We start from the raw sequence: 25943 nt of genomic DNA on the forward strand, positions 1-25943 counted from the left end.
CAAGCAAAAGGTTTTAATGTCCACAGGACAATGTCCTGAAATCAATCCCAGCTGACAAAAGAAAGAAATGCGCCCTCTTAAAAAGCTAAAACATGTCCTGGTGGCTCAGTTTAGCACTACATACTTGTGACCGCAGGCTCTCAGATCTGAGCTTATGTTGTACTTATGCAGATTTCTCTGCTTACTTTCCTGCCTCACTTGAGCGAAACCATAACAAAATATGCTAACAGAGAGTTGCATGGAGCAATCTGATTGGTTGAAGTCTTATTCAAAGCATGATGATTTCCGTGAAATGGAATTACAACTAGTTAGCTGTCTTTGTTTTTTAATTTACTTGACCACATCTTTGAATTTACACATGGCCTTCCCAGAGTCCAGCATCACTGCCATCATACTTGAGATTTGGCAATATCCTTATTGTTTTCAAAACGGGAAATAAGAAGACAACAGTACAGAAGATATGACAACACTTTATCAAAGTTTACCAGTTTTATCCTGAACTTTAATACTTCTTGTCTTTTCCTGCGTGTGATTGAAACAGACGCTGAATAAAAGCTTCTCTTTGCCCTCTTCATCCCCAGTGATCCTTACACATTTGAAACATAATAAACTATTCTCACTGTTGCAAGGTCGACTTGGCTGCACAGGGATCTGTCCCCCAAACGCACACACATACATACACACACACACACGCAAACACACCCCATTCAACTTAAAACCATCTCACTGAGCTGCCACTCAATCTGGGGTCGCCAAGGGGATGAGAAGTGGATATATCAGCCTCACTCCTCTAACCTCTCAGCATCGTATATTTCCAACACAGTGAAGATGGCAAGGCAGGAATCAAAGTGGATGAGTCTCGGGGTTGGAAACCGGAGCACAATGTAATATTGATGGCCACCGGAGTGCACACACACACACTTACAACACCTCTCTTGAGGCGCTGGAAGACACTTGCTCCTCATGGCACAGGGCTGAGAGTTGATTGACACGTATGACACACACACACTGTAGCATGTGATGGGCGCTGCACTCAGGGGGTTGCTTTTGTTTAACTATGCACAGTCTTTAATATGTGACAGGCAGCACTAACTGCAGTCTCTGCATCGTATCTTCTGCTTATTGCAAGCATCTGGCATAAAACAGCCGAGAAGCTCCAACTCTTTCTAATTCTCTGAGCCATCTGCCAGCTTTTTTAGGAATCACAAGCGACAAAAACACTTTGACAGTGTAATATATTCTTATACTATTTGCAGCACATTATCAAGTAGCTGTGTTTCTGGAACTGACACGGCAGAGCTCACCGTAACAAATGGACAGTTTAATTCAAAGCGTCTTTAAGTATTGTGAATTCACACAGTAATTTAGTTCAGGTGACACTGGTGGGAATGCAGCTGCTCACCCTGGCTGTGTAACTACCCACAGAGCTCGACAGGGAACAGAGGTGTTCAGGGTTAGGTCAGTCCTCAAAGTGACTGCAAGTACAGTTCAGACTAAACTGAACAGACTGGAGCACATGAGGTTCTCACACCATCCGACTCTCACTGGGTAACATTTTTTTATCTGTGGTCTGTGGTTTCTGGCTTGCAGCTATATATAAGCTAAGATATAACATACTGAAGTACGTTTACTATGTACTGTACTGTACAATTGTGAGGAACTAGTACTTTACTTGAGTTTACATTTCAGTAGGAAACATACTTTGTACAGCACTTCATCTATTTGACAGCATGCAATCTTAAAGATTAAACTACCCCACAGTGTATGAAGTGTAAAATCAGTTCACTTTGACCAACTACAACATTAAATTACTGCTTGTAAGTAATCGACCAGTACGGATAATCCAATCATATAATATACAATAACACTCACAGATGACATTCTGCATCATGAGCCCTTTTACTTTTGATACTTCAAGTACATTTTGCAGCTAATACCTCTGTACTTTTACTTAAATATGAATTTGAATAAAGGACTTTTACTTAAACAAGGTATATTCACACTGACATTACAGTCTGCTTCCCAAGGAAATGCAACACTGTCAAATGCACACTTTTAAAAGTATTTTTCTTTATTACATTTAGAAAGAGTACAAAGATTCCTCTGCACCTGATGAAGAGCCAGTTTGGGCTCAAAACATACTATATTCTAAATGTGATAAAGAAAAATATTTTAAAAGGGAGCATTCTGCAGTGTTTGGAAACAGAGAGCATCTATAATTTTTTGGACTCAGCACCTGGACCTGCAAGATGTGTGTATATTCTGATTGCTTGGATGTGACATTTCTAAAAATGGATGTTTAATAATACATGTTTAAATGTATTTGTATTTGTGTGAACGAGTGAATAGAGACACTTTTTCCCTCCCTGTTCATGTTCTATTTCTTTCCTGTTTTAACTCCCGGCTGCTACAGTTACTCTTAGAAAGAACCACTTACTCCCCGACTAGTCTGCATTCGACAAAATATTAAACAATTTATAAAAAACAATTTTCTGGCACCAACTGCTCTGAAGCTGTCAAAACGTCCAGTCTCCATCCTCCCCACACTGTGGGTTAACCTGATGCCTGTTGAGCCTGAGTGCCTGATGTTGTTTTCGACCCGCTGAGCCTAACAGGGAGCACAGGGAGCCCAGCCACAGCAGTGTTAATGTCTTGTTCTGCCAATCGGGCCACTGAGGAGCACAACTGAGGTGTTTGTGTGGCCTTGTCAGCTCTGATGAGCTGTGCTTTCTCTCTTTACTCAGACCAGGATTGATGGAGTGGCAGTGTGACATGTAAGAGAGTGTTGCGACGTGTTGCGTTCCTTGCCTGGGCAGCAGGGGGACAGGGAGCCCTTCTCTACGACCGCCTCCGCTGTCACATTGATGAAGGACGGATTGGCTCTGGTCTGATCTGAGTGCTTCATCATGGTGATGTATGGGGCAGTAGGCCCGGCTCCGGCTCAGGGACGCGCGTGTGTGTACACCTCTGTGGCTCTTTGGCTAAATGTTTTCCCTCCGCTAAGTGCCTTTCCTGCTCTCTGTTTCTCTCCGCTGGATCTACATCACAGCGCAGGTGGTTTGCATTATTCCCTAAATTCCATTCATGACTTCATGGAGAATCACGTGCCAAGGTGGAGTTGTTTATTCTCACTCTCTCACATCTGAATACACAAGATGAAGGACTAAAGAAGGGGTTGCATTTACAGTACACAATGTAATACTTTCCTTCCAAGATGTCTTTTCTGTAGACTGATACAAATAGCTACTATTCTTATATCTAACTCTTAATAGAATATAATGTAAAAATGTGCCAGAAACTAACACTCTTGAAAAGTGCCTGAAAAAAATTCCTTGATCTTCATTTAGTAATTGCTCGAGATATATTTTACTAAGAAGTGTAACCACTTCTACTGACCTTAGACATGTTTCTTTATCTTAAAGTGAATAAAAACTGACTAATAAACTGCAAAAACAAATCACTGTGCTTAGTGTACAGTAAAGTATTGAGAAATGTTATGTTATCTCATTGTGACCAAAGTATCACAAGGTCTAGCAGTTTCAAGCCCTGGGCAAGACGGCTACAGTACCTTAGCCCTGATAAAATCATTTGAGACTAAAATGAGTTCTCTATGCCAGTGACATACAATAAACTGAAAACAGCGTACATTTAAAGGTTGTCACATATCCGTCTCTTTCCTGTCAAGACCTCTTCAGAGGCAGTCTTCATAAACACACTGCTCCAGACAGCACTGCATCTGTCCCCTTCCCTCCCTCTTTTTCTCTTTCTCTGCATGGTCTTCCTCTGTGGGCAGGGTGTGGTTGTGTATGTGTTCCCCTGGGTTGGGGTCCAGGACTGAAATCAGATCAGAGGCTCATTGTCTGGCGGGTAAGACGAGGATTATTTTCCTAACCTTCTCATACCTTCACACAACAATGAGAGAGGACAGAATGAGTAAGTTGTTTAGAAAAATCTCCCCTTACACCGAAAAACACCTCCATCTGCTCCTTGTGTCCTCATCTACATCGACTCAATGAGCCGGGCCCCTCTACTGTGCATGTGTGTGTTTATGCGCTTTTGACAGAATTTTGTGTATCTGTGTGTCTTAAAGGGGCCTACATGAGCCATAAAAAAAGAGAGCCTGACACCACAACTAACACCACCTTAACCAAGAGAGGCCATGCTGTGAGACAAAGGGGGGCATCGCTTACAGGGAACCTTCAAGATCCATCTCCACTTTCTGTTAGCAGTTTGTCTGAAGAGAGGAGTTCAGCTGCACCTCGCCTTCAAAGGAGCCTAATAAAAACCTAAACAATAAAAAGTCCTTTCAGACCATGTTAGTCAGATGCGCTCACATCCCATAACCAGTCTCACTGGTAAACAGAGTGGGAAAATGTTGTGTTAGTTGATGCGGCCAATTAATTATATTGCAAGTCATTTAAAAATCTATAAAAGAAGTATAAACCGGTTTAGGCTGTTTGAGAAATTGTAAGTATGGTATTAAAAAATGCAATACGTGTATTTCAATTGCCTTGAGCGGTGTTATATTGGAGTCTTTTTAAAAAAGGAGCTGTGTCTTAAAAAGGAGTAAAGCGTAAATTATGCATATCATTTTCCCCCCCTTTCCATTCCTCTTTTTCATTTTTTCGCAGGAAAACATGGCCGCAGTCCACACGTGCTTTGTCCCGCGCTCGCTCGGCTCTCCTTCCCTGGAGGTGGTCTCTCGCACTGGCAGGAGGGAGGTGGAGGTGTCAGAGCGCGCTAGCCTGCCTGGGAGAGGCTCTCTCTGGGTGCTGTAGGGGGGGAAGGCTCCTCTATGTGTTGGCCTGTTTGTGGCTGTGGGCGCTGAAGTGTGTTATATCGAGCCTGTGGTGTGAGGCTGATATGTTCCCCCTCTCAAAGACCTCGTTCGGTAACACAGCTGTAAAACTAGTTTTCTGAAGTTGTTTTTAATGTCTTACTAGCAAACTACAAACTGTGTACAATTCTGCTTTGAAAAAGGAGATTGTTACTCTCAGTCAGGCGACTTGGTTTAAAATGGCATAACACGCCAATACCATGTGCTCCTGTGTGTACAGCGAGTACAATAAAATGTTAAGAAGCAGGGACATACTACAAAGCACAGGCCAGGCTCAGATCACATCATACCAAAGCTACAAGAGCCACTTGGAAACAGTGAAAGTTCATCTTCAGACAGAATGAAAAACTACAGACACTCCGTGCACTTGCCATTATTCTCTTGACAAACTCACTGTAGCCATCACAGTTGAAATGATCTTTTAATAATGACAAAGAGCACTTAGCTCGACTGTGGCAACATGCAGAAAAAAAGGGCCACAAATCATGCCAACTGCCTTAAAGCAAAGTTTTTGGTGGAATTCCAAGTTATAGACACTGAAAGCCAGTGAACGCAGGTAGTGTAAAGGTTATAGAGACTGGCTTGCGACTAATGAAAATAAAATCTGAAGACTGAAGTTGCATGTGTGGTCTGGGAAGGTGCGATCAATCGCCAGGTTGCTAAAGCTCAGTAACTCCAGTGGAGCTGTGCAGTGTCCATCAAAGCTGTACAATGCAAATGCCAGCCAGGTGTTTAAGTGTGTATAAAAGTTTTGAAGGGCGGTTGGTGAAAAATGATGTGCTTGCTCAGCAGAATCATTTGCTGGATAAATAAAGGTAGAAAACGTCTCCACTGTGGAAACATGCAGAGTGTTTACAAGGCCACACATCATGTTGAGTGACTCACAGTGGAATCTGCGTTCTGTGGCTAACCTGAAGGACGGGACTGATGCCATAAAACACCCACAGTGTCAAATCAAACTTAAACATATGCAAAACTCAGTGTCTAGATAAAATGTAGGCTATACAAGGGTTTCATTGTGAAATCATAATGAGAGCTGTGCATTTAAAATAATTATCTTCACTTCCTGATGCTGAAAGATTTTATCCTTAAAAAAATAAGTTTACAGTAAGCTCGCTAAGGAGTGATTTGGGTAAAAATACAGTTTATATAAGGAAACACTTTACTCTACGTGCTTTGTGTGACACTGTAACTATATATTTAGTGTTTCAGCACTATAGCATTACAGTCACATCTTCCACTGCATGAATTACATAATGTGCCTTGTCACCCTTTTAACACCTTGTAAATCTGTTGGGAGTATGTTACTTAAAGGTACTGTATACTTGCCCCGGGAAGTATTTAGCCCTGTTTGCTGCACATTGTGTGTGTATTAACCACCAAGGCCACTGAGATGAGTGCCATAGTTAGCTGCACTTGATGCTATCCTACTGGGGACTATTAGCAGAGGGCCAGTTAACCATTAGTTGATTTTTTTGTGTGAAGTTAAAATCGTTTCAATGTTTTATATTCACACTTTTGAAAACAGCCTGCTGTCTGTATCATAGAGTGGCCTTTAATATGAACCTGATAACATGAAGCTTCATCAGAGTGTTAGATAAATTAATATCTACACTGGGTCCACATATCATCTTAAATCTGCACATTTACAGTATTTTATTTCTAAACTGGTATATTTAACACATTCAATTTCCCCACACACAAGACATAATAATAAGTGTTTAAATCTTTATTAATTATTATATTTTTATTTTATGTATGCATAGAGAGGGACTGCATTGAAAATATAATTTTACTCACCATTACTAACATGTAGACTAAATGTCTGGGTCTCCATCGTTTGTGTTGCATTATACATTCAGGATTTTAAAAAGAGATTTTATAAATACATAATAAAGGGGATATAAATACTTTATAAATAAAGTTTGCTCTTTCCTGCCCAGTTTCCTGGTTCAGTGTGAATATTTACTGGCACATACTACGCTGATGGGAAATGTAATTAACACGTTTTTCATGACTGTAAAGAACAGATCTTAACTTTAGACAGCTACTTTCATTTGGTTTATTATGATGTTCTGTTTTAAGGAATGCATCATATTCCTGCAGTATACCTATAAGGAACTTAGAAAGTATCTGTTACTGTACATCTTTAGTGTAGTGATCTTAACATTATGTTAATATATGTTATTTTTCATTTTGTAGTTCAATAAGTTAATCTGTAAATTCTCTAATATTTTTAAATAACTGTATAGTAACTCATCTCACTTAATATTGAATTTAAACACTTTTATATTATATTATACATATATATTCTCTTTTGAATAGAACAGAGTTTATGATATTTTTATCACATGGTGTCACTCTAACATTACTGTGGTGACTGTTGATCTGTATTATTGTGTATCCTCTTGGCTTTTATTGTTCTTTATTTCCCCAAATCAGTCCGTGTGAAATGAGAAGGTATTTGTTAGATAATTGTTGTATTTGTTAGATAATCTGTCCCACATAATCGCATGCTGTCATGCATTACTCAAACCTGCATTAGCATTTTCTGTTAGCAGGATATTCATGATACACCAACATCAGGAGCACCACAACCACCCACGGAGCTGGTTTATGGCACTTGCTCATTAATATAACAAAAATGTGTATTGTTGAAAAATGTTTTGGTTCAGATAGATTTGGTAGTTTTGTTTTGCATAAAATGTCTAGACTGTATGGAGTGGTGTCTCATGCAGAGAGAGAGGTTGGGATTTGTTTGTGTTACCAATCCTTCAACACTATAACAGGCAGGAGAGGCTTTTTGGTGCATTACCTGGACGGAGTTGAGCCTGCAGTAGCCATTGAGGGGGAAGCGGATGACGTGTGTTGGGTCCTGGTTCCAGCCAGCGTTGACTGAGTTACACATGACGTCACCAGTCTCAGGGAAGATTTCCTCGATGAGGACCTTCTCCCCACTCAGGGCGATCCTCTCGCCCAGGTCGGGTGTGACGCGAACCACCAGGCAGTCGCAAGGCTGCGCCATCCGTCGTTGCTCACGCTCCTGCTTCCAGCGCTCCAGCTCCTTGATCATGGGTGTCAGCTGGTAATAGCGCGCCTCCTCATACAGCAGGTGGAAGTCCTATACAAGCAGATTAACATGGAGAAGAGCTATCAGTGAGTTTGCATGTGTGTGGTTGTGTGCGGTCCTCTTGGCTATATGTGTGACTAACACACTGTGAGTTTTGGTACTTTACATGTACATTACATTACAAGGTCACAGAGACAAACCATTACAACATTGCACATTGCAACATTAAGATGACAGCAGTGGGTATTTGCAGGGTATCCCGATGGCTTCCCCACAGCAACTAATGACAAAGAATCCTTGAGCAAGACACTTAATCTCTAATTAGTCCAGGAGTGCTGCTCCTGTCTGCACCTGCACTTCAACCTCTCAACAGTGGTGAAACAAAGATTATGTGGCACAGGGCTGCATGGAGGAACAAATGACTAATTACACAGTGATGGATGAGTGTCTATTTCTGAATATTTTTAGGGAACATATATGTGTGCGTGTCAGATACCAACAGTGTTCTTTGTCCTTGCAGTCAGTTACAACTATGGAGTGCAAAGGTCAAGGAACCACGTCTTTAACCCTCACACTTGTTATGTTGGCTGCTTGAATGTCAGCAGTGTAGAAGTTTAGGCTTATACTGTTGCATTCATAAGTTCATATATATGCAGACCCGACCCGTGGCATAGGTGGTATAGGCGAATGCTAGGGCGCCTTCCATCCATCCCCAAATGACGAAAGAAAAAAAAATCAAAATTTTAAACTTTTACTACTTTTTACAAATACTGTTTTAATACTATTATTTCAAAATATTACAAAAAAGCCCACAACAACTTAACTACATAGCATAGCCTATTAAATAGAACCTATTTTCTGGGTTGCCTGCATCACACCAGGATTGATTCATAACAACACACATAATACCTTCATGTAAATATCAAGAACCACAATAAACTCCCAAGAATATAGATATAGTTAAAACAATATAATATCCATTGAACTACTAATTCAAGTTTAACTAAAACAGTATAAAACCATAATTATACAAATATAAAAACAATTTCTAATGAATAAGCAACAGAAAGAGTATCACACAAAAAAACAGGGTCTCACATCATCAACATTTAGATATACTTAGAGATGTCAGTTTGTTCTTTGGCAGGCAGAGAGGGATCATCACAGACCATGTGCATAATGGGTTTCATGGTTCTGTCTCGTTTCTGATTGGTAAATTTTTGTTATAATTGTCTACTCTTGCTGTTTGTGTTTATAATGTTATAGGCTATAATGGGGCTTTGGTGCTATTATTAGCTGGGTTTCACCGTCAGCAGCTTTTTTATTAATATAATGTAACACCCAATGGTCACATATACTCCTCTTCTCTCTTCAGATGTACTTTTGAAATATTTTAATCTCACCCCTGCAAATCCTGGGCCACCTGCAGACACCTTCTCCACCTCAGCATCTTCCAGCAATGCAACATCAGGTTCTACTGTTTTTATTTTGTGGGTTTTTTGTTTCTAAAATAAAGAAAATCTCCAAGACATAAAGCTATGGAGTTTCTGTGTGAGTGTATGAACATTGGTGGCGGAATTAGCTGCAATGCCAGGGGCACCAGCTAAAATCTTGCCTAGGGCACCAAATTAGTTAGGGCCAGCTCTGTCTATATAGAACAATCAGGTAAATACATCAAAATAAAATGTAAAAATTGTGAAGTTAACAGTATCTATTGGCCACAAAATTGAAAATAGAGCATTGTTTAAAGTTGCACTGTGTAGGATTTAGTGGCATCTAGCGGTAAGGTTGCAGATTGCAACAAACTGAATACCTACGGTGGCAGTGAAACTCGCAAAAAATGCGAAAGGCCCTCTCTAGAGCCAGTGTTTGGTTTGCCCATTCTGGACTACTGTAGCAACATGGTGGGCTCTGTGGAAGAGGACCCGCTCCCTATGTAGATATAAAGGGCTCATTCTAAGGTAACGAAAACATGATTCTTATTTTCAGGTGACTATACACTAATTAAAACATACTTATGAATATTATATTCCATTTCTGCCAACTCCATTCCGCTAGATGCCACTAAATTCAACACACTGCACCTTTAACATCTCACTTGTTACCATGTAATACATCTTCTGGAAAGAAGAACAATAAACCAAGACCAGCAGGACAACAATCTCAAGCAAAGAATAATCATGCTGCAGCTCTTGGCAGAGCTATGCTAGCCCTTTAGCATGTTTTAGTGAGCCGACTCCAGAAAGGCCATCAGTAGGGCTCCAGTGAAGTGGGATGGCGCATTCCTGTGTGCAGACAGTCTGCAGCAGATTGCCTGACTCTCCCTCCTGGGCAGGGCTTGCTGGGGGCCATTTGCCCCTGCGCACTTGCCTCTAATTTCCCACAAGACCAGATGGCACCATCATTCACCGCTACCAAAGAAAATACGGGGAGGCGGAGGTTCGCTATTGGAGGCAGACGGGAGGTGAGGAAAAGATACGTGCAAGTGAACATGAGGACAATCATCAGCCAGGGAGGATTTTAATGTATTCCTCACATGGAGGGAATTTTATGTTAATGAGGCTTGTGGCCCGATGTTAAGCTCCTATTAGAACAAGATTTAATTAGGTTACACCTAAATGCTGCAAATCTTTCAGCTAAACAATTAGTAATTAATAAATCTGTGTTCTGATTAGTGTTTCACTGTGACAAAGAATGACAGCTCAATTCATTCTTAGTTCATGAAGTGCCATTGCTGCCATTCAAAGTCTATTCTTACATGGTATCCATGTTCCTTAGCTTGTGGCTATAGTTTGTTTTACTGTATGGATATTGTGAAACCGTGGCAAGGCAAACAACCGATAAAGTATTTGATATATAATGAATACAGATATAAGTTGCTCATCTTGGTGCAGTGCAAAGTCTAAACACCCTTGAACAGTGAGACAATGTGTGTTTGTGCGGCGGAAACAACATATGTTTCATATAGTCTGCATCATTGGTGGCTGTGGGTGCTGGTGCTGCCCGGGAGCCCTGATCTAAAAAGAGTTTTTCCCCTTCCCTTCTCAGGACCACTGCTGGGTACAGAAACAGAGCATGGCAGCAAACAGCATATTCATTAACCCTGCTGCTTCTGTCAGACTCTTTAGCCTTGAAAAGCCTCCCTCACTGGTTTACCCCTTCATCTAAACTGTGCCTTCATCTGAGGCGTGTGAACGACACCCAAATACAACTCCATCTGGTCTGAGCGTTGACGCAACACATCTTAAGCTGACGGCCTAATATTTAAGATTGCAGAATGCAAAAGAGAGGGGGAGTGCGTCCTTTTTTTCCCTTTTTCTCTCCTTTTCTCCCTTTCTTTTTCTCTCCTGGCCTTCTTGCTGCAGCTGACAAAACTCATACTGAGACGCTCCCCTTCAGGCAGCTCTCTGTATCAAAGTGTAGCTCCTCATCCTTCACAGGTCTGAAGCCATGGATGGATATGTTTTTAACAGGGGTCTGTCTGCGAGGCACTTTAGTCATCCTGAGCAGTGCAGAAAACAACAGAGTAATCCTAAGCGCTGAGGTGAGGATGAGAGGGAGACAGGGCCAACAGCTCTGTCCTGGCTGCTGTAGCTGCTGCTACTGCTGCCAGCTCTACCAGACTATTCATCCCCCAATCCTGTGTCCAGACAGCCCGTTTGAGCTTCAAAATAATGATCCGACCTGATCGCCCACCGGCAAGGCAACATCTCAGGGAAGGACAGAGGGAGGGAGAGACAGAGAGGGAGGCAGAGAGAGAGTGAAGAAGAAGAAAATGATGGAAACTGTCACTGTGAGGGAGTCGGAGGACTTTTTTGGACAAAAAAATGACTAAACCCACATGCACAGGTTGTTGACAAAACAGAACACTGTCGAAAAATCCAACCAACTCTCATCTAATATGCAGCCTTGCAAAAAATAAAAACATTAGCTCTTCCCTATAGCTTTTGATACCTGAAGAAACAAAGCATTATTGATTTAAAGTACAATATGAAAGCCTGAATAAACCAACACAGAAACCACTAAGTCTTAACGGTTTATAACCATGCCCTCAATATGACTGAGCATTGCTTACAATCTTGTGATTAATTGTAGTTTGAATAATGAGATGAGGGAGGATATTAATAGTGAATATTTTGTTCCACTGATGTAGGCTGAAAAATTTCTTTTCCTATTCTGCTCAGACTTTCACATTGATTTAGCAAAACACACAGTGCCGTGGCTGCCAGCAGCAGAACAGACCCAGCCCCCGGGCGACGGCAAGCCTGATTGTGTTCAGATAAGGACATGCTCAATTCCGCCTCGCACTATTTGCATTTTTTTTTCCCCGGCTTCACGCAAATTGAAAGGTATGCAGATCAACACAGGCTTATGCGAGGGGATCGTAATGAGTTGAAACAATAAAGTCCAATGTATTCTCCCAAACCGTGGTGCCTGATTGGACTGTCAAGACTTCACAGAAAGGGAGTGAAATCATGAAGAAGAAGGGGAAAACTAATCGGTACTGAGTCAGGCCATCATTTGCCAAAATATGCAGGGCTTTCATGTCATGTTCTGTTGTCTGATGTTTGGCTCTCGTTCAGACTATCCGTGAGGCCTGGAGAGTTTGCCTCTGGCTCTGAGTGGCTTGGCCTCGCCTTGTTCCCTTGTAGAGAATGATGAACAAGTGCCAGCCCAGTGGAAAGGTCATGCAAGTTAAGGTGGAGTAGAGGTGAAGAGTAGAATACACCTAGGAAACAATATCACTGAATAAATACCTTGAACAGGAAGGATACTGTAGCTACAAATGGCCATGTGGGTAAATGTGGGGTAAGACTAAGTTGCTGGTAATGCTATCAGTTTGGTTTAAAGCTGCACTAACAAATATCATTTTTTATTACCAATGGATTAAGTTAAAACATGTAATGTGAAAGGTTTCGCTTAAGTAGTGATGAATGCTCAGTTAATTATCACCTGACTCTGTAGTTTCTCTCACCTTTATGGACCGTTTTAGTGTCATTCAGCTCATTGTCTTGGTCTTAGAACCTGCAACTTTGGATTTGGATTCACTCTTACTGCTCTCATCAGCCTCATTTTCAGCAGCAGCAGGCAGCTGTTTTCAGTAAAAAAGCTCTGATAAAATTGCTGTACACTACCTACCCAGCAACAAATGGCTGACAAAGTTAGTGACTAACACAGTGGAGCATTTAGCAGCTAAAGAGAGAGATACTTCTCTCAAGAGTTGGTGGAGACCAAACACAGAGCTAAAAGTAAAAGAGTTAAGAAAGAGTAAATGTAAATAGCCAACTGTTTGCAAACATGCTCACCATAGCAACTTTATGAGGTGATATGTCAGTGGTGTGTTTACAGCTTGTTGTGCTGTCCCCAAGTGACCAAGAAAATTCTGCTTTAACAGCTGCTAGCATCACAAAATGTGTAATTAGTTACTTAGCATGGATGGGAATCTACAAGTATGTGCACCCTGCTAAACTCTTATCATTGTCTGTGTAAAACATTATTTGATACCAAGCCTGAAAACATGTGTTCTGTTGCCATGAACATGTGCTTTGGATGATTTAATACAGTACTCTAATGGACATGATATAATGTACCGTATGTGAGTTCACTTACAAGTTCATTCATGCAAACACTAAAACAGGAGCCAGGTGTGTGCAGCCTCAGCCCACAAAGACTAAAGTGTGTGTAGCTGTGTGCACAGATGCATGTATATATGGGTAGAGAGCATGTTAGCATGTATTAAACTGCACTAACATGCCACAGCTCTCCCTGTGAGTCCTTGACTGTCGAAGAGACTTTCTGTCAGCATTGGAGCCAGTCATCAGAGCGCATGGAGAGCAGAGGGGTGCACAGGCTATTTCACCTGGACTCACCTCTATAGAAACCACTCTGAGTGAAAAACAACAGCTCAGGGCTTTGGCACACACATCACGGGGCCATGCTCCAGTTAGCGATTTACCTTTCCACCACTGTACACTCCAACTGAGTCTGCTCCATGTTTCTTTTTACCCAAAAAGTTTTCCTAATTATTGCTTATGCTTGTACTACAGGTAATTAATGTGTTGAATGGGAGCAGGGTGAGTCTAGGTAAGGCACTGTGAAAACAGAACTGGCGGCTCTGTTGTGGAGGGCCATCAGGTCTATTTTAAAACATGCAGCCTTTGAGAGGGCAAGTAAACACTAATAAATACAAATATATTCACACTTTACTAAATTATCTTCAGAATAATCAGACAGAAAAGGAATTTTAGACAATACTGTTGTGTGTCTTGGCAGATGACTTTATGTACTAAGCTCTTTATGTTATGTTCAAACTGTGCAAGCTGATGAAGCAGACAAGTATAAACTTAATACAGTATGTTGTGATGTGGATATGTACCTTGAAGTCATCTGGAAGGAGCAATTTGCTGGTCCTGAGGAAACTGAGAATGTAGCGGAATATCTCGCCGTCCCGATCTATGAAGTAGTGCTGCTTCAAGCTGTCCAACACGATGGGCTCGGTGCCATTGAACAGACGACTGATTCTGAAAATTGAAATACACACATACAAACATGCACGCGCCCAGGCAGCCGCGCACACAAACGTACACACAGCCACACGCACACACACACACACACACACACACACAAACAAACACACGTAATGGAATGAGCCAGCTCCCTTCAAATGCATGAAACAATTACCCTCCATTTATTTTTCAATTTTATTAGCACTAAGCTTGAAATGCATTAGCATCCCAGGTTGAAACAAGGGGCTTAAGGCACAGTTCCTCCATTCCAGACTTGTTTGAAGTGTCCCTTCTGCAGAGAGATTACAACAACACACACGCTTGCTGCTTGTACTTACAGAAATTAATGGCATGAATGTAGCATTACAGCTCTATTATTCCATCTGTCAGAGGGGTGGAAATGAAACAGGGGTGGGAAGTGGTGGAGGGTGACATACTAATGTGAGGAGGACATCTGGACAAAGATATTTACTTTTACAGTTTGACTTTGGTATGAAATGTGCTACGAGGAATTCTGGACATGTTGCCTAAATTGAGCATCTATGATGCTATGTATTACATGCTTTGTTTATAAGAGACACATTTCACTATAACATCTGTCATTACATTGTCTCTTTCAACTCAAGTATTTGATTTATGTGTGTTGGCAAGTTTACTGTGTTGATTGTGAAACAATAATGACATAATAAATAAAAAACTATGAACGACAAAGTAGCAATCCATTATGCTAATTTCATATACATGTTTTGGTGAAATCGGAACACTTTACTGAAAATGAAGTCAACATTTTTTGTTGTTTCCATTTCAGCAAAAGAAACTCTGCTTCATACAGTACGTCATCACAGAGGGTGGATTCTCTGTATACATTAAATGCATATGAACCATCCAGAGGACCTGAACACACAATGCTAATCTAGTTATTTGTTTCATATTTAGAAGCAAAGCAAAAGTTTCAAAACATCTAAAAAGGAAAATAACAGTTGAGATAATGAAAATAGCATTTCCTGAAATTACAACAATAACGTTTTCCAATTAAGAAGCTCAATAATGAACTACAAACATAATTAGATGTATGTTTTTAAGCTTTAACCAAATATTGACAAGACTTTGGTGTAATAATAGGACACTTGTTGCTGCCTAGCGTCCCACGGTTAACCCCTTCCACTAGCGAACTATAAGATTAAGGGCTTATTTGAAGTTGGCTACAGGGGCTCATCAAGGCAAAGAGTGGAAATTGCTGTTATCTTTAAACTTTCATCACGCCATGTTGGCGCCGTGCCTCGAGATACCTTTGGACAGATATTCATTTCCCCTCATCTTTGTGTGGTTTTCCTGCTGCTTTACTTGAAGGTCCCACTCTCGCTGTCCAATAATCTCATCTGGGCACCTCCACTCTATCTGTTTGTTCATTTCCAAATGCTAAATGTCCCTTTTCAATAATTAAAAATACTTTTCTGGTGTTCAGCATTTAGTATCTCTAAAATATTGAGGATGCAATTTATACAAGTGTTTCATTTTGTTAAACGTATCAACTCCAACAGCACAAAATAACTCTGAAGTGCAATAATTTGCTTCAATAATTTGACTCATTTTGAAACAAAACTTGCATCTCCCTCAGCGGAGAAACCTGGAATGCCTGTGCAGTGTAAATAAGCCATACTAGCAATTTACACAAGAAATCTGTTGCACGTAACCTCTTTAACGGTTTCACTGCACATTTCCATCGTCTTTCACAGAAACAGCTCTTGGCAGGGCGCTGCGTTGCTGTTATTATCATCATTTTGATGTAATCAGCTCTTTAATCACAGTAACAGCTCCTAGGTCGGCTGACAAAGTTGTATGACAAAGAAAATTGTAAAACCTATTTGCAAACACGTCCAGCAATACACACACACACACACACACACACACACGTGCATGCACATGCACACGCCCAGCACTGCCTCAGTACTGGCATTGTCAAACTCTATTACAAGACACTGGAAGGGAGCCACAGTGGGAATGTCAATGAACAAACAGCAGGGCTGGCTTCAGTCTCACTCATAAACTCATTTTACTGAATTTACAAATTCAATCCTCTACTTTGGAACAGTGTGTAAGCTTGTATTTAATGGTTGTATCAGGTATCTCCTGACCCTGATGTGTCGGCTCACCACATTGAAGCTATCACGTCAAATTCATCCCTTTTCTTTTCTTTGACTTGACTGTGTGAAGAAGCAGAGCAAAGATGGTTCTACTTCTCTCTCTCCCCTCCTGCCATCCTTTCTTTCTTTCTTTCTTTCTTTCTCTCTTTCTGTCTCCATCCTTCTCCCTTACTCGCTTTCTCTCTGGAAATCGATGCAAAATGCTTTATAAAAAACCAATACTCATCTCCCTGTTTTGCCTGAGGTGTTCCTTTCTCATATGGTCTTGCAATTCTTCCAGCTAGAATTTCACCATACCCCTCCAGGCTAACTCTGTTTTTCATCTCCACTTTTTTAAAAAGCAATTAAAATGCTGCCTGTTTTTCTTTTTCTTTCCCTCTCCTCCACTCCCTTCACTCTCTCTCTCTCTATTTCTCTGTTGGTCTCCTCATGTTTTCCCCTTTCTGCTAAATCCCTGATTTGAGGGGTGGGGGGTAGTTTTTAACAGGTAGGGGGAGACAAGAGGGTATGTGGTGTATATATACAGAGAAATTAAAAGAGAAGATACACAGACAGACAGTCCAAAAGACAAGGAGATTGATGGGGAGAAAGAAGAAAGGGAAAGGGAAATGGAAAGAGAAAGCGTGACACACGGAGAGAGAGAGAGAAAACAAGACAGAAAAATCAGAAGAAAAAAACTATAACAGAATTAAAGAGGGAAAAAGCAAGAGAGAGGCAGAGAGAGAAACAAACAGAACACAAGAGGAAGATAGAGAGAGACTGAAAGAGTGGGAGAAAAAACAAGCTAAGACGGAGAAACAGAGGAAGAAAGAGAAAGTCAGGGAGAAGGAGGGAGGTGGTGGGTGTAGGAGGTTATCAAGGACAGGAACAGCTCAGATCTCCCACCCCAGCGGTGCAAAGTAAGGGCAGGCAGCAGGGCAGTAGGTGGGCAATATCTGGCAGGATCCTCGCTGCAGCAGCTACAGCCGGCCAGCGGCACCGAGCTGCCAGAGACGTGTCTGCAGGAGCTGGGAGAACCCAGCGCAGGTAACACTGATTCTACTATAACAGATGCTATCTGGAAACTGTAACACTAATGGACGCCTTATGAAAGTGAGACATTCGGCAGCTTCCTGCAAAGTGAAACAAACACACCCAGGGATCTCGATGAGTGTGTCCAGCTTGACATCAAGGGCCGCCCACTACGGCTTCAGAGTAGGGAAAGTCAAAAGGAGGAGTTGCTGTACCTCTGATCCTGCTCAATGTCATTTGTAAAATATCCAATAAACTAGTTCCTAAAACAAGCACTCCAAAAGGATGCTTGAGAAAAGTTTCAAAACAAGGAATACAGTTTTAATATATGATATAATATATTAATATAAGAGAATATACGAGAATGACTGCTCAAATCAGGTGTCTGAACTCTCAGTACCTTTATATATGTCAGTAGTAAATCAACAACCACAATAAAAATCTTCTCACATGGTTCCCTGGAATGAGTTTCATCATGTAGGGATCTGTTGCCCAATATTTGTCTACACGGGTCCATGAAGTGGATTTTTTTGAGAAACTCAATTGCTCGTACACTGATAATATGACTGTATCAGAATATATGAATGCTTTAATCAAGCAGGGTGCAAGTCATGACATAATAAACATAATGTCTATTTTTTGGAGCGACATAACTTGAATGTTTTGTAAAAAACCAACAATCAATTAGCATTATTATTTAATACTGAATCATTAAACCTAAATGTTTTATTTTGGATAATGGCAGTGTCTTAGTACTATTACTTAGTGCTACTAAGTAATTACTTGGTAGTAATATCTCTTAAAAATATTTAGAATAAACTTGGGTTGAAGAAACAATAAGACACTTAAGACCATGCTGACAATAGCAAAGTTTAACAATAAAAATGAAATAAAAAGCAAAGAAAATACTTAATTTTATGTAACTAATGCACAGTAAATGATGTGACATTGTTAGACATGTTAATTATGGTGATTTGAGCTTACAGAAAAGTAAACTATTAGATTCAGAGGACCATTAAAAGAACATGAAGCCAGTACAGATCTATTGTCTCTGGACATAGAAGATTCATCTTCAAAGAGAAAAATGTCCAGTGGTCCTTTCAAAATAGTTTCCTAGTCTCTGGAACATTTCCCCTAATTTCCTCAGCTTCTGTTCAAGTGACTGCTGAGACTGTCCTATTTGAGAGCTACATAGAGTGTGCATCAATGTTTCATGACCCCTGTCCCTTAATATGGAAGATGAATGACCACACATTAGTTACTAGACTAACTTTCTCTTGGCATGCTGCATTATTTAGGGGCCAATCTATTAAAAGTAATCATCAACTTTAAACTCTTTAACCCTGGCTTTTTAGTCATGACGTTCTCAGTTTTGCCAGGGCGCCCTGCTTGATCGGCTGTGGCCGAACGCGGCATATACAGCTATGCCAGTGTAATTGTTTTGCTTTCTGCTGTCAGCCATTATCCTAATTCACACAAAAGGGCCCCTCCTTCCACTGGCTCCAGTGGAAAGTGGAGCCCTGAGGCCAACTGTACACTGAGGAGGCTGGGAGACAGAGAGAAACAGTGAGTATGTGTGTGTGTGTGTGTGTGTGTGTGTGTGTGTGTGTGTGTGTGTGTGTATGTGATCCAGAGTGAGAAAGAAACAGAAAGAGACACAGACAGAGAGAGAGAAAGCAAAGGAGCATGTGTGAAAAAGGGAGACAGAGAGAGAGAGAGAGGGAGCGAGAGAGGAAAGAGCACTCTAACCAACACTCACACTGGTATCCGGTCTTTACTCTCACTGTAACAACACTGTTTGGGTACTCTGACATGACTCTGTGCTCCATTTACATGGTGCTCTGGGTCTGTCCCCCCTATGAATAACCTCTTTGTAAAGTGTAAAGCTGCACCAGAGCGTAAAAAAATAAAGAAACACAATAGCAATACACAAACTCCAATAAATAAATAAAGTCCTGCTATCGGAGATGTGTTCAAAGCTCCAAATTGTGATTGGCCTCAAAAATATCAAGACCCAAATATCATTAGCACATTTGATTTAAAATTTAAAAAGGAAAACTCCTGTCTTGTGGCCACTGGATAAACACACACACACACACACACACACACACACACACACACACACATATATATATATCTCACTGTAACAGGGAGGAAAGAAAAAGCCTTAATAGCAAAAACAATCATAAACCCTTGTCTGGTATGAGCTTTATTTTTCTCATGACATGTTACAGTCAGGAATAAAAAGAGAGCTGTCAGGGATTTCCTGTCAGCGGACTCTGTGAATATCAAGGCTTTATTACCAAGGGATTATGTGGATTGTTTCCTGTAGCCAATTTGGCAGATTTTCTAACAACCTGGTGTATGTTTACCTTGGCCCACATGGGACTCTGTCAGCTGATGCAGAATCTGAGACTGTATAATGTAATGAATGACATGCTGCATTAGAGGAAAAAAGCAGAGGGTCTTACATTTTTAGAGGAGAAAAATTCACATTTCATATTTTATCATAGTTAGTAGTTGTGTAATTTCTTTAAGAGCTACCCTCAGTGGTGTCACCTTGTTTGTGGATGGAGCTAAAAACGTGAATAAAGTGGGAGGGTGGATTACCAACAGCTCTTACACAATCTGAATCATCATGACTAAATCTTACAATAGAAGAGAATCAAAAATAAAAACGTTGTTTGATTTATCTGTGAGAGAGCAGAACTATCAGATAATCTGACAGTTATATCCAGATGTCTGAGAGAACCCAAGCCCTCTCTTCTCCTGTCCCCACAAATATTCAATAAACAGTCCCTCTTTTAGCTGTTAACATTTCAAAGTTTCACTGCAATACGAGCCATGTTTTAGGCTATTTGAAAAATTATAATAATGTTCTCTCGCAAAATAGGAATATACAGTATGAAAGTTTTTTTTTAGAATACATATATTTTGAGATGCCGTACATCTCTTGATAAAGACATCTTATATCTTGAAATCAATCCCTGTTTTTAAACTCAAATAATGGCAACAAAAATATCTTGTGGTGGTAAATGCTGGTTCTAAAATAGTAAAAAAAAAATCTATATGTAACATGCCAACAAGCTAGATTTTAATCAGATTTCAAGCTGCCCCTCATCAGCTCTGATGACAGAGATCCGGACATTTACGTCATTGTTTTTCCTTCAAGGGTTCCTTACAGCACTCTCGTCTACTGGCAGGGGAAAAAGGCTGTGAAAGGGGGAGTAGTGCATGCAGAGATGTTTGCATGGTGTGTAAATTCACACAAACACTCTCATTCAAATCAGAAAAAAAACAAACAAACATGTGAAAGGTACTGTACTTGGCAGCTTGGCAGCAGCTGAATTTTCAAATGCAACTACCATGTGAAAGGAGATAATAAAAAATAAATCACCGGATGTAATTATTTAACTGGTGAAATAATCATGACGAAAGCAAACAAAAACAATCAAATGCATCATTTTAAAGCTAAGAGAGGACAGAAATAATGAGGGGAAGATAAATGTTCTCACAATGTTTGAAAAGACATTAAACTAGTAGCTTTTGAGGGCAATTTTCACTAAAGAACTTGCAGTGTAGTTGTCCTAATGCCAGTCAGCTAAATGACTTGTCAACAGCACAAACCCAATTAGACTTAATTAAGACAAACAGTAGTCAAATAATGTAATAAATCATTTGAGGAACTAAAATGCAACATTAAAGAATTAAACAGACCAATTTAAACCTATCTAAAGATTTAATGAGATAAGGTTTACGGTAGAATAATTGACTTCACATCCTATAAATTCAGAATTATGTCACATTTCAAACAAAAGCAACATTAAAATCCACTCTCTCTTCAATCAATCAAAATTTCCCTCATAATGATTTTCCAAAAATAGCAATGCTTTAATAAAGAAACTCCAGTAATAAGTCTGAAGCTGTCTTACCTTGAGTCTGGGTACTTGGTGAGAGTCGCCAGGCTACTGGTATACATGTGTCCCCCGACATCGATGTGCACTGGGGCGTTCGCCTTGGTCAGCTGAGCCGGCAGAGGGATCCCCTGAGCGGCCAGAGGAGAGACCGGGGACCGGGTCAGAGACAGCCGTGACATGCTCCTTCCCTCCTGAAAGCAAGTGTACAGGAAAGCCATGGGAATAAAGGTAAAGAAAAAAAAAAACACACAGACACAGTGATCCTACACAGGGAAGCAGATAGTATCCTTTCTGGATGGTATCAGATCACTTCCATGTCTGTCTGGTTGCATATTTAGCCTGGAAATTATTGCCACCGCTCTAATTAAGTATGTTTGCATCTTTTCATGCAGCACCGGAGGCGAGGATAGGAGGATGCTTATTAGAGAACCGGGGTGAGGGAGAGCTAGAGAGGGAGATAGACAGATAGAAACAGAAAGAGAGGGAGAGAGAGAGAGAAGGATAGAGAAGGGGAGAGAAGGAGAGGGAGGAATGCTAGGTGTCAGCCTCCAGGGGAATAAAACAAACTGCTGCTGCAATATTCTAATTAAAGGTCGCCTTATGTGTTAGACGTGATGCGCCCAGACACACCAACCACCAATCTGAGAGCAAGGAAAACACGGCGTGGAGGGAGGGGGGCAACTTTTTCCTCTAACACACACACACACACACACACACACACATGCACACACACCATGTAACTACTTGTGTTTTTGTGCTGGTAAAGCTATAACTTCATAACTAAACAGGCGAGGAAAGCACAATCCTAATGTCCACATTTACAGGCCAAACCAAACATTATCCTATACCAGGTAAGTTGTGGCTCAATACCGGACACATGTTTCCAATAACGGTAGTTATAAATGATAAAAACCTCACAATATACAGGCCAATACAATAAGTTGCGGAGGCGCATATTTGGTAGACCTGTCTGGATCTTATTGGGAGCTCGCTGGTGCACTCAGAGGTCAGGACGGAGCTGAGTTTGATTAGCTGATAAAATGTTTGAGAAAATATTTTTAATTCACTTCGATACGCCGCCATTTGACTCTGTCTACTGCTCCGGGAAGAGCAGAGGAGGCGTTTATCGCCAACTTACGGGTGCGTAATTTGTTGGCAAGCAGCTGCAGGTAAACCAACCAACCTCAGTTTACCCACATATTACTACACACTCTTATTTGTAATAAAGATATAATGTAAATCACAGACGGAGTAAATAATGCCTGAGTTATTTAGCTTAGATGAGGAATGGGGTTTTTTGAGGAAATGGAACAAATGTGATGCTGTTTTGAATCTAATTTGGATGTTTTCCGAATGATCACTGAGTAAAGGTCACAGTTTGCCCAATTTATCATTACTCACACATTTCCTGCAGGCTTTGGTTGAAATACAGAGCTTTCCTGACACAATTTAGAACATAACTTCAAAACCATTTAAATACTTCACAGTACAGCTACATAACTGGCTATAAAACAGATTGAGATAATAGCCTACAGTTTCACCCCCTCGGCAGAATCGATCAGATTGTTGTTGCACATATGGGCTGTTTTACTGTCATGACTGGTAAACTGAAGGCCGTCATGAAAGTCCAGATCATCCCTTCGGCTCTGAGCGATCTGGTGCCTTTGGGGCACAAAGTGAGACTGGGGCTTTTTTTCTCAGGGTGTTGCCCGCCTCACAGCAGTATCATGTTCGTTTAATATGATTACAGGAGGACGGGATTACATTTCAAATCCCAGGAAAAGAGAGAAAAACTTGGAAAGACTAAAGAAGTTTGGGGCACATACCAGCAGCCTGTCCCACCACCGGTAACTCTCTCTCTCTCTCTCTCTCTCTCTCTCTCTCTCTCTCTCTCTCTCTCTCTCTCTCTCTCACACACACACACACACACACACACACACACACACACACACAACTAACCAGTTAATCAGTTAAATCATACCATGGTATGTGTGCACATACAGTATAAAAAGGCAAAAAATAAATGAAAAATAGGTCTCTAAATTCTCGCAATCAAACCTAATCTCAAACATTCAGCATTCTGTCTCTCTCGCCGCACAATATGATAAATTCCTCCACAAAATCACAGCAGCTGTAAAGGCATCAACTTTCTCCTCAGTGCTGCTGTTCCTGCTTCCCTCCACTGACCCCGTTTAGGCGTCGTATCTTATTTCACACTTAAATGACATCCACATGATAACCCTGACAGCCCAAAATTTAAACTATTCATAAAACGGACACGGAAACGTTTAGCATAGCAGACAATACAACATCCCACTCCACACGAATACCATGCATGTGCTCTGCCTTTAATTCTACCAAATGCTCAATATGGCGTCTTATTCCTGCTGTACAATTAAAAGCATAATCCCGACATGTGTAATTCATCACCCGTTTGATAAAACCCACACGTGTGAACTGTCCAGTCTGTGAGAAAAGAAGTAAAACCACTTTGTTTCGAGCAGTATTCGCGTTGCTCTTCAGTACTTGCTCGGTAACTGACTATATACTCTTCGAAAACTGTAAGCTTTCACTGTGCGTAAAAAAAAACATTAGATTCTGTAATATTAATTTTTCACCCTACCGTTTCAAACATTGTAGGGAGTCCAGAGGAAATCCGTGGCGGCGGCCAGTCCCAGCTGCTGCGTAACCCCAAAATTCTCAAATATTTGATCCAAATGCCCCCGACTTTGGCACAACTACACCACCATCCAGCTCCAGCACGAACCTATTCTGCCGTGCGGAAAAAACAAGTCTTCGCACTGTATCCCACACAAAACTGTTTTTTTTTTTAAAAGCACTAGGCTGTGACCGGGATGGACTGCTTGCAAAGAGTCTCTGTGGCTTTAAAGGCTCTATTGCAAGGCTGGCTCGACCTGTCCTCACCAAGCTTCTTTGTACCAAAGCGCACAGGAAGCGTCCTTACCTTGAACATAGATGAGATGATCTCCTTCCCCTTCTCTGCTCTTATTTGGATACGCGTAAAAATGTGCGCTCTTGTTGGTATCGTGCTTCGTATTTCGGCTTCTTGTATGCCTTTTTGCCTAAATGAAACTGCCCCTGTGGTTTGTTATGAGAAGAAGAAAGCCAATAATCCGTCTCTAAATAACAGAGCAGAGCTAAAAAAGAAAATTCTTGCTCCGGGCTGCCCAAGCGCCTCTGGGCCAGGGATTAGGCTACAATTAGCTCAACTCCACTCTCTCGCCCAGGCAATTTTCTCAAGGAAGAAAAACGTGATACCCCCCTATTCTCTAAATTATGACTGCACAGATATAATAAGTTATCTTATTTTTTCCCCGGCAAAAGCAGACCGTTCCCTTTAACGGTGTGAAGTTGTGATTTAGAGGGGGATAGGAAACCCAACAGGCAACTGTCAGTCGCTCAATAGATTTAGAGCAGCAAAAAGCAGATTTTAATCATTGTCATTTCGTCTGATGTAATAGTTCCCCAGGCAGTTCCAGCTAGTAGGCATACATTTCCATCTCCAGCTCCAGCCTAAATTTAAAGTTTAAAGCCAGGCGGGCTGCCATAGTCCTTCACTCAGGCAACATATAATAAAGGCGCAGTAACTTGTTGATAAAGTCTCAGTTGAAAAATATGTTGAAAATGAAGAGATATCCTTGAACCAATATCTTTCATGCGGTGATTTCCCTCCGTGTCCCCGCTCCCTCTTTCTCTCCCTCTCTCTCTTGCCTTAATGTCTGGAGTTGTAACGCCAAATTTCCTGCAGGCCATTAAAATCAAATGACGTCTATGGACATGCATGCATGCTGCTGCTGCAGAAAGCGCCCTCACAACCTGCCTGCAGCCAAATGCGCCATTTCAATTATAGCGCAGGGTTTAGATGGAGATATCTGCCCAGAACACCCCCCTCCTCACTCTCAAATGAAAGCGGGCAGCCTCCAGACTTTTGGAAAATAAGATTTTGGCTGATTATTGTTATTTTTCAACACATATAGACACAAATGGAAGTGATGAAGCGCCAAAGTGTTGCGCCACTTTCGCACCGAGTGAAGGGGAAAGAGAGTCAAGCAGGTGCTCACACCAAGGAGACGATTATTTATTTATTTGCATGTTTGTTTATTTGCGGGTAAATAACTGTGAATAATTGATGCAACATTGAGACCAGTAATTACTCTGTACCAGCATCCTGAGAGAGGTGTAATATTCGTTTCTTGATATTTGGCGCCAACCAGTGTAGGAACTTATTATTGGTCCACAGGAAACAGATGAATATAAACTCACTATTTGGGAACCTTTTCTATTGTTTATTACCTGGCAGAAATTATGATGTGTTACAGATCTTATGGAACATTAAAGTTGTTTATTATTATCTTATCACCTATAATATTTCCGTTGACTTCTAGGGACTACCATTAAATATCATATAGCTTTTGCATTCAGTAGGCCTAAGTATGA

General features: G+C 40.9%; 1 protein-coding gene across 3 annotated transcripts in view; it reads right to left on the reverse strand.

Moving 5' to 3' along the window:
• LOC137186425 (BTB/POZ domain-containing protein kctd15) overlaps positions 1 to 25344 on the reverse strand; it is a 28338-nt gene extending 2994 nt beyond the window's left edge. The window contains exons 1-4 of one of the 3 annotated variants that reach the window (XM_067595379.1): positions 24451 to 25344; positions 21501 to 21676; positions 14284 to 14428; positions 7653 to 7958 (exon numbers count right to left, since the gene is read on the reverse strand). In XM_067595379.1, the coding sequence (XP_067451480.1) occupies positions 7653 to 7958; positions 14284 to 14428; positions 21501 to 21676; positions 24451 to 24459 (636 nt within the window). In that variant the 5' untranslated portion in view covers positions 24460 to 25344. Of the gene's footprint in view, positions 1 to 7652; positions 7959 to 14283; positions 14429 to 21500; positions 22033 to 24108; positions 24414 to 24450 lie in introns of those variants that run through there. The other 2 variants (XM_067595371.1, XM_067595363.1) reach the window with 2 other exon arrangements.
• Positions 25345 to 25943: the final 599 nt, after the last annotated feature.

Source organism: Thunnus thynnus, chromosome 1, assembly GCF_963924715.1.
Source record: "Thunnus thynnus chromosome 1, fThuThy2.1, whole genome shotgun sequence".
Lineage (NCBI taxonomy): Eukaryota > Metazoa > Chordata > Actinopteri > Scombriformes > Scombridae > Thunnus > Thunnus thynnus.